General features: G+C 64.8%; 1 protein-coding gene across 1 annotated transcript in view; it reads left to right on the top strand.

Annotated features, from left to right (window-relative positions):
* UNKL (unk like zinc finger) overlaps positions 1-9,284 on the top strand; it is a 33,157-nt gene that overhangs the window by 16,396 nt on the left and 7,477 nt on the right. Inside the window, exon 6 of the mRNA XM_029947948.1 lies at positions 6,357-6,498. Coding sequence (XP_029803808.1) covers positions 6,357-6,498 — 142 coding nt within the window. The remainder of the gene's footprint in view (positions 1-6,356; positions 6,499-9,284) is intronic.

The raw sequence follows: 9,284 nt of genomic DNA, 5'->3' as shown, positions 1-9,284 counted from the left end.
GGGGGGGGGGGGGGGGGGGGGGGGGGGGGGGGGGGGGGGGGGGGGGGGGGGCCTGGGGCGTTGCCCTCCCTCCGTGTGTGCTCTCCCTGCAGGCTGGAGAGGAGAGGGCGGGGAGGGGACCCCGAGGAGGTGGCCCCTCCGTGAGGAAACGCGCCTCAGCCTTTCCCCGCCCTCCCACCCTGTGCTTCCTGCTTAACTTGTGATCTAAGTAAACTTCTTGTTAATTTCTACGTTGAGAGAGAGCAAGAGGGGGCCCACGCGTGAGCAGGGCAGGGGCAGAGAGAGAGGGTCCTCAGCAGGCTCCCTGCTGTCAGCACAGGGCCCGACCCCGGGCTCAAACCCACACACCGTGAGATCCTGACCAGAGCCGACATTTAGTCGGACGCGCAGCCGACTGAGCCACCCAGGTGCCCCTGCCCCTGCCCCTGCCCCTGCCCGGCACTTTCTTTAAAAAAAGACGAAAATAGGAAAGGTGAGGACAACCCGGCTGGGGCTCACTGGCACGAGCCGGGCAGGGAGATGCTGGCTCGAGGGCTGGTCTGCGTCCCCTGTGTCCCTCTCCCATCCTGTGCCCCAGGCTGGTTAGCGGGAGGTGTCCCTGCCCCCTGGCGGGCATTCAAGTCCCATCCCAACACCACGGAGCCTGAGGACCAGACAGGCCAGCGGCCTGCTATGCCCCTGAGTCCTGGCTCTGAGACACTGAGGGTCTGGCGTGACCTGTCCCTGCCCCGGTGCTGACAGTCCCGGTCACGGGCCCGTCCACGAGGGCCGGGCTCCCTTGTCACCGGGCCGTCATCCTTCCCCGGGCCCAGCAAGCGCGCTCTGGGGCACTGCAGACCCCCAGGGGACAGCCGGGCGCTGTGCGGCAGGAAGCTCTCTCCCTCCATCTCTGTGGCTCCCAGGGGACCATGGCAGTCCTGGGCTTAGGTGGTGGGCGCGGGGCCCCTGGCTTGACATGCCCCCCCTCCAGGGCCTGGGGTGAATGGAGCCTCCATGAGGGCTGGTGCCTCGGAGGCGGCAGCCCTGGCGCGGCGGGTGCCCGGGCTCTTAGACAGTGCCACTACCGCGCCCTCCCCGGCGGCCGCCGTCCAGGGAGGCCTCTACGTGCTCTTCGTTGTTTTGCAATTTAAAAACCCAACCTGCTAAGGGCACCTGGGTGGCTCTGTCAGTGCAGCCTCTGACTCTTGATCCGATCTCAGTTTTGACTCAGGGTCCTGAGTTCAAGCCCCGGGGGGCTCATGCCCAGCATGGAGCTTACTTAAAAAGGGGGGATGGGTAAGAAAAAGTCCAGGTGCTAGGACATGACCAGTGGCGGGAGCCGGGCTGCGGCGTGTCCCCTGCGGTGGAGACGGGAGCCCCAGGGAGGTGGCGGTCAGACGGCCTCGTAAACAGGCTCCAAGCCCCTGAACCCTTTGCTCAGAGGAGGTCACGCTTGTGGGCATTTCATCTCAGAAGTCAGAGCCCAGCAAGCAAGTGCTGTCGGACTTCGGGGCTCTCGGTGTCGCTGGGTCTTCGCCCAGATGCGCGGCTCTTGCGTGTGTCGGGTGGCCTTGACCCTGGGCCTCTGCCGCAGCGCCCCCGGAGAGGGCCAGGCGGGGCGGCCCCCGGGCGCCTGGGTGGACGCCATGGGGACGCCGTGTGGGGAGGGCCCCTCGTGCACCGCGGCACCGTCTCTCCCCGACCCCAGTGTCCTCGTTTTCAAGGATCGACGACAAACCCCGAATCTTGACGTGTGCTGCGTCCCCCGCCACGTCCTTCTCGGTGTGATCGGTGTAAACCGTGTCAAACGTGAGAACCGTGAGCCTCTGACGCGTCCTTACACGCCTGCTCCGGCCCCGGCGCGTCTGGGGCACGCGTGGGAGGCTGCCCCTCGGGCCTCGCTGGACTCTGCTCGGGGCTGGAATCCCTCGTTCAGCAGCAGGCGAGGGGCGCCGCGTCTCCACAGCTCGCGTCGGTGCCTGGGAGTGGGCCGCGGCCGGCTCCGCCTCGAGGTGACAGGAAGCGTGTGTCGCTCTCCGACCCGTTGCTGACGCACAGCTCCTAAACCCCTTGTCATTCCCCGGGGGTAAAGACATCTTGTGTTTAGGGGCGCCTGGGGGCTCAGGTCATGATCTCACTACTTGTGGGTTCAAGCCCCGCCTCGGGCTCTGTGCCGACACCGTGGCGCCACGTGGGACCCTCTCCCCCCTGCCCTTCCCTGCACGCGCTCTCTCTCAACACAAACTCAAGGGGGAAAAGATTAAAAAACAAAACCTCTTTTGTTTTGCTGAGGGGACTCTGGGTCTCCCCAAAGCCCCTGGATGGGGGCTGGTTGGTGGACAGGCCGAGCCATGGTTAGAAGGTTGGAACTTTGTGCAGCGCCCCGCGTGATCCGGGGGCGGGAAGGGGCTGCGGGCGGAATTAACCGGACAAGCTCCAGGAAGGCCCCGGAGAGCGGGGTCGGGAGAGGTCCGGGTTGGTGATGTCTCCGTGCTGGCGGGCGGAGGCCCCCAGCTGCACCGAGTCAGGACCCCCACCCTCACCCGCCGCGTCTCTGGCTGGCTGTAGTCTTTGCCGTAGTGTTTATTATGTAATAAATCAGGAACTGTGAGCAGGTGCTTCCCTGAGCCCTGTGAGGGGTTCTCAAAAATGGCCAAACCCAAGGAGACGGTGGTGGCAGTCCTGACTCGGGGCCGGTCGGTCAGAAGCACAGGTGATGGCGGGGTGGGGGGGTGCTGACCCCAGGCAGAGGGAGCACAGGGCTGGGCTGGCGGAAGAGGGGCCTGGACGAAGGGGCGAGGTCCTCGCAGGGGCCCTGGTTGCAAAGGCAAACAGAACAGTTTCAGGGTGATTGTGCTTCGCAGCATCGCTTGGCCTGGAAGCACGTTCAGGCCTGTGGTCAGTGACTTGGGGCGCCCTCGCCCCACTGCAGGTGGGGCCACTTCCTGGCGAGAGGGATGCAGGGACGCAGAATTACCCCCAAGTTCAGCCTGAGGCCAACACTGTGTGGACCCCTTCTCTTCTTCGGCCCCTGGTGGTCACTCTGGGCCCTTCTGCAAACCCAGAAACCAAAAAATAAAGGAAGAAAGGCCAGGAGGACCTGAACTTCCACTGCAGGTTCACTTACTCTAAAGTTAGTCCTAAAAATCAGAATCGGATTCTGTCCGTCGATCTGAAGGAGGTCTCGGTGTGGGGGTCTTGTGTTTACGTTCGACGTGGGGCGTGCAGGTCCTGAGCGCTGTGAGCAAAGCCGTCACTGGGCCCAGTCTTCCTGGCAGGTGGCTCATCAGTCGAGAATTCTGTATGTGTCGGAGAGGGACACCTCTCTCTACCCTCTCACGTTCGGTACGGGGCCGCTGCAAATTAAACTGATAAACGATGAAGAGGGCGGAAGGCTTATTGCTTGTCTGTACAGCAGGTTTCACGGAGAGGAAGCAGAGACCCCTGTTCTAAGCAGTGAGACGTGGCGGCTTACGTGCCCTTTGCCAGAGAGCAGCAGGTCCTGGAGAGGGGGCCAGAGCAAAGGCGTCCGTCCGCTCCCAGGGAGGTGAACTGAGGGGTGGTGAATGTGTGCGGGAAGGGATGTGGGGTCAGGGTCATGTGGACGCAGCCCAGAGCGCCCTCCCCCCAGTGTGGGGGAGGCGAGGGCGCCTTCACAGAGGCGAGCTGACACCCGCCCTCAGCCGTTTGGGCAGGATCCTTTGCTTCAGGATAGGTCTTCCCAAGACCTGCCGGCTCTGCAGGCCCGGGTCTCACGACCCCTGGCCCAGGGGGGCGCAGGGCTGGAGGCCAGGCCTCCGCGTGCAGGTGTGACAGATGGACTTGGGAGAACGGACAGAGGGCAGTGGCTTGAACGCCTTTTCTGTTTTCTGAGATCTCCGTGCTCAGCACTTTGTCCCTCGGGCCTGGGGTCGGCGCGCGTGGAATCGGGCTGCTCTCTGCCGACGCTGGTGCTTTTCTGCTGCAGGCGAAGCGGGGAGAGGCCCCGGCCGAGGGCGGCCGTGCGCAGGACCCCGCACGCCCCTCCCGGCCCGGAGCCCTGGGCGCAGCACCTGTCCTTAAGCCCGCCCGTCCCCCGTGTCTTCGATCTTCACGTCCGGAACATATTTGTGTCGTCCTTTGGACACAACAAAACCGAAACCTGCTGACGTTTCCCCCCAGGGAGTGAGGGGCGCCCCTCACTGTCGCCCCGAGAGACCGGCCCAGTGGCAGCCTGGATGCGGTCATGGGCTGCGCTGTGTCCCCTCGTCCATGGGGTCCTGACCCCCGCAGTGTGACCTGACCTGGAGACGGGTCTTGACCGGGGAAATCACGGTCAGACGGAGCCATCTAGTCACTGAGCAGCGTCCTTACGGAAAGGGGGCAATGGACACAGACCCGGACCCGGGGGGATGGCGGCGAGGGGGAGACGGAGTGAGACGAGTCACCGGCCGCTGTGGGCCAGGAGCAGTGGAGACTCCCCTGCTCTGCGTCACGGCGCGGGGCCCCGCCCACACCTGCGATAGTCCCAGGGTGGGGCTCCGGCGTCCCCTCCGGGGAGGCTGCCGTGGCCGCTGTCCCAGGACGCAGCTCCCCAAGGCTGTTCCGACCTGCTTGTCCATTTTAAGGCACATGTTCGCCCGGCCCCGTGCCCTGAAAGACGGGGGGCCCCGGCCTCGGGAAGGCCTGGGCGCAGTGCGGGCCGCCGCGGCGCCCCCCTCCCGGGCCGGCACATCGCCCCTTGCCGCGGGTCCCTGTCATCTTGTCCCCTGTTGGCACGCGGCGGCGCGCCGGGCGCCTCTGGCTTGCTGAGGTGGCCCCCCGGGCCCCGCACAGGGACCCCGACCTTCTCCGGTCTCAGCGGCGTGAGGCCCGCAGCGGGGACTCGGGATGAGCAGCAGCTCAGTATGTCCTCATGTTTTAAAGAGATTGAAGTGCTGAGATGCTCATGGAGTCTGAAGCGGAAATGTTAGCAACGATGTAGCCAGTGCAGGGGTGGGGGGCCTGCCCGGCTCATCCACAGGTCCCCACCCGCCTGTGCCCAGAGACGCCCTCCGTCCCACCCCAGAGCCAGGCTCCAGGGACGGCCGCAGAGAGGCGCCCCGTGTTTCCCTGCGGCCTCCATTTGAAAGGCCACGGAGCTGGAGGCCGGCCCTCCGGGGACCCCTCCCTGGCGCCTGGGCCCCAGTCTGCTCTGGCCAGGGGACGCCCCAGCCCCTCCATCCCTGAGGGCGTCGCTCTCAGTGTTCACGATGAACTGTCCCCTGCACTGTGACCTTCGGGGAGGGTGAAGTCACCGCAGCGCCTCCGGCCCCCAGCTCAGTGGTGGGGGTGGGCTGTGCCGAGTCTTGCCGCGCCCCTCCCTGCGGTGCGCAGACAGCCCCGCTGGGCCTGAGCCCCGGGGGCGCGGGGGGCCTTGCCGTCCAGCCTGGTGCCCTGTGAGTTAGTTTCCCAACAGCCTCCTACGCACAGTGACGGCCTGTCGTGGGGTCTGTCTCGAGGGCCCCTCGTGAGCAAAGCCAGCCGGCTGGGAAACCGAAACACTCAGAGGAGCTTTCCTGTGCTGCATCTCTCTCTCACACACCTGTGTTCCTGCGTGCGTGCGCGTGTGTAAAATTTCCCGTAAGCCAACAGACGAGTAAAACCCTCCCCCTTGTGGTTGCGGAGCCCCCCACCCAAACCTCTGCCTCGCTTTGAAGCGACACCCAGACGCCGCCCATTTCCCTGGACGCGGCTCCGTCCCGTCGGGTTGGCGGAGTGCTGCTCCCTGGTGCACAGTGCCGCCCGCGCTGCTGGCCGCGTCCCCGGTCTGTTCTGCAGGACCTCACCTGAGCGCCGCGCCGAGGGCGGGCCAGGCCTAAGGTGGCCGAGCCGCTTTCGCCTTCCTGGAGGCCGTGCCGGCTCTCTGTGTCTTCTTTCTTAATAGACTCTTATTTAACGTTTTTTTGAGAGAGAGAGAGAAAGAAAAAGAGGGGGAGAGAATTCCCCAGGGCCTCAGCTCTGGGAGCCTGACATGGCTCGCTCCCCCAAACTCAGATCGTGACCCGAACTGAAATCAAGAGCCCTCAGGCGCCCCTCTGCTGAGGGATTTTGGTGGATTGTTTGTTCCTGTCACGGGTCAGCTGTTGGAAACCGTTTCTGCAGAAGAGCTCATTGGATCAGACACTTTGTAGACACTCGTGTTCCGTCGGGGGGATTCGCTGACGGCGACTCCCCCGTCCCGCCTCCCGCACCCAGTCCCGCACCGGAAGCCTCGAGCTTCTCCGATTCTGCTTCGGGGCGGAAGTCTGTGGCCCCTCGCGCTGCTGGTCTCCGCCGTGACCCCACGTCCGCCGTCACCGCGCCGTCACGGGCCTGGTGTGTGTTCACGGCCGCTCACCTCATGTGTCTTTGTACAGAACCACCTGGCAGTGTCCGCAGTGGCCCATCCGCTCGCCCCCAGCCTGGGTTCCAGCGTGGCCTCCGGCGCCGGCTCCGGCAGCTCCTCCCCGGCCGCCCTGCCCGCCGCCCCCTGCGCCCACCTGCCCGAGCCCGCCCCAGGTAGGTCCAAAGCTTCCCTCTCGTCTCCCCGGCTTCTCTGCACACTCACTGTGTCTTCTCAGGAATAATCTAGTTCAGGACACGTCGCAGATGCGTTTTGGTCATCTGTCACTTTGCTGTGCTGCCCGTGATCTAGAACCCTGCCCCTTGCCTCTCAGAGCCGCAGGCCGCAGAGGGGACCAGGAGCCCTTGCGCCAAGGCAGCGGCCACCAGCGCTAGGACCAGGGTGGGAGGGGCGTGGGGATGCCACCAGCCGAGGGCAGGGAGGGGCCCTTAGAGGGTTTGGGGACTAATGGCCCACGTGATTGGAGGCAGGCTGGGGGAGAGGGTCTGTCCCAAGAGCAAGGAAGAGGGGCAGGCGTGGAGCTGGGGGGAGACCCGGCCACGCCGTGCAGGCCCCCGCCCCTCAGGCTGTGTCTGGCCGCCCCCGAGGACGCTTGCGTCCTAGAGCGGACCCCGCAAGGGGAACTCGGCCAGCGAGGGCTCTCTGTTTGTGGCGCCTTCCATGTCCTCTGCTGGGGTCGGCTGGGCAGGCGTGGCTGTGGGGAGGCCTGTCACCTCCTTCCCGGTGCAGGGTGGACACCGGCTCTGCCTGTGTTCCTGCCTCGGGGCACCATGCGGACGCCAGAGCTGGCCGAGTGGCCCGGCCCAGAGGGGACTGTCCGTAGCTGACAGCCAGCGATGGTGCCCGCGTCGTTTCCCGTCCCCCAACACCTGTGGACCCAGTCAGGCCGCCAGCCGCGGGGCTGTGGCTGAGACTCAGGTTGGGGACAAGGCCAGCCAAGGCGAGGGAGGAGAGGTATCCTTTCAGTGGCCATTTAGACAGCAGACTGGACTTGGAAGGGTCATCAGAGCACCTGTCCCTCGTGCGGATGTGAAGGATGCCGGGCAGGTGTGCGTGACCTTGCTGCTCGAGTCCCGGGCGGCGTGGGCGTGTGGGGCCGAGGCCCCCACCCCTGTGCTCATTCTGAGTAGACGCTGCAGAGGCCGCTGCTCTGGGACCCCGGGCTGGTGTGGCCGCCGAGTCTGCCCGGGCAGCCCCCACCTCCTGCGTGGGCTCCGCCGCGGAGCGGTTTTGTCTGCCAGGGAACCCTCGAGAGTCCAGCTTGCCCAGCATGGGCATATCCCCTCCCCCTCCTCCCCTCCGCCCCCCTCCAGCTCCCCTGCTCTGGTCTTTTTTGTGGAAATCCTGTCCACACACCCTAAGTCGGATCCTGCCCGGGCTCTGCCTGAGACGAAGCGAGTCTGTTCAAGTCCTTACATGCTTCGTAGGGCACATCCATGGCGGTTCCCTTTTAAGCAAAACCAGACACGGGTGCGTTATTTGACACTGGCCCAGAATTGGGGTGGAGCGAGGTGTCCTTCCTGAACCCCAGAGGCCTTTGGGTCCTGGGCTCACGTGCACTTGACTTAGCCGACGGGCTTGAGAAGGCAGCTCCCAGGCTCACCAGCACCTGCAGAGGCCAGAGCTGAGGGGTGAGGTCGTGCCGCCCTTGCCTGCACCGGGGACTGGGACGCAGCAGGAGGGCGGCCGGAGCCAGCCCGGCGGGAGCGGGGTCTCTGCCCGCCTGCGGGAGCGGGCGCGTGGTTGTTGAACGGAAATCCGCACTGCGTGTCCCTAAGCAGCTTCTGCAGAGCGCGTGACCCACAGGTACAGGGGACCAGGCGGCCCGCGGGTGCCTGGGCACAGGACTCCTTTGGTTATCCTTGGAAATGAGCTGGAAAGTCAGTATAAATGGCATGTTTCATTTTGTTGTTCCATGTGTTATGTGTAAAAAATGCAGTTTTTTAAAAAAATAAGGCTTATTTTCCCCAGTTTAATAGTTAAGTGTGAGCATCGCAGGAAAGGAATTGGAGAATGGAACCTCCTCTCATCAGGCAAGGGCGTCCTGCGCTCTGCTCACCCGAGTGGACCTCCCTCTGGGGCTGTGCGGTGACGCAGGGGGGTCGGCGAGCCGTCCAGGGTCAGCCGTCAGGGGGTCCGCAGCCTGGCTCCACAGGTCACCACTTTGCAGTTCATTCTTTCGTTGACATAAACGTGTCCTGAACCAAAGGTGAAGAGGTTGATTCCCGCTCAGGATCGACACGGTCTGTCCACAGACCTGCCTCAGCAGGCTCCTCCTCTCTCTGACTGCACGCCTGAGACCCGGTCAGGTCATGTCCCAGTAGCAGGGGCCCTGGTCAGGGAGGTGACGGAGTCCTCAGAGCTGCCCTCTGGCCCCCGGAGGGCCGTTCCGGGCTGTCGTTCCAACGGCGCTCAGGAGCGCCTGGACCAGAGTCCGCCCTACCTACTGCTGAGAGGCCAGCGGGTGTAGACCAGGACCTTTTCTGCTCATAGTCTGGTTCGGGCTGTATCGTCACTAATGCACTGCCTACAAAGAACGAGTAAATTCTAAAATAAATAGGCCTGTTTCCAGACTAATTGTGTGTTCAGTGGGATTAGTGGAGTCATTTCAGGGCCATTTGACAGAGTCCATTTCCTTCCCTGCCCCATCCTATGAGCAGGCTGCCAGGGAAACCAGGCCCCTGCGGAGCTCCAGGCCTGGAGTGGCCGCGGGGCTGTGGGCAGCTGACTCTCCGGGACCTCCGAGGACAGAGGTCCGCTCCCTCCCGTGCGATTTCACGGGAGCTGGTACGCCTCGGGCCAAGGTCCTTCCTCACCCGAACAGAAGCGGCCCTGCCTGGCGAGGATCCCCGCGAGCCCCTGCACCCGGGCTTCGGGCTCGGCGCGGGGAGGGGCCGGTGCTGGTGCAGGGGGGCTGCGCGCCCGGCGGAGGCCGCACGCC

The sequence above is a fragment of the Suricata suricatta genome, chromosome 8 (assembly GCF_006229205.1).
Source record: "Suricata suricatta isolate VVHF042 chromosome 8, meerkat_22Aug2017_6uvM2_HiC, whole genome shotgun sequence".
Taxonomy (NCBI): domain Eukaryota; kingdom Metazoa; phylum Chordata; class Mammalia; order Carnivora; family Herpestidae; genus Suricata; species Suricata suricatta.
The sequence above is the reverse complement of the archived record's forward strand: the minus strand, read 5'-3'. Positions and strand labels throughout refer to the sequence as shown.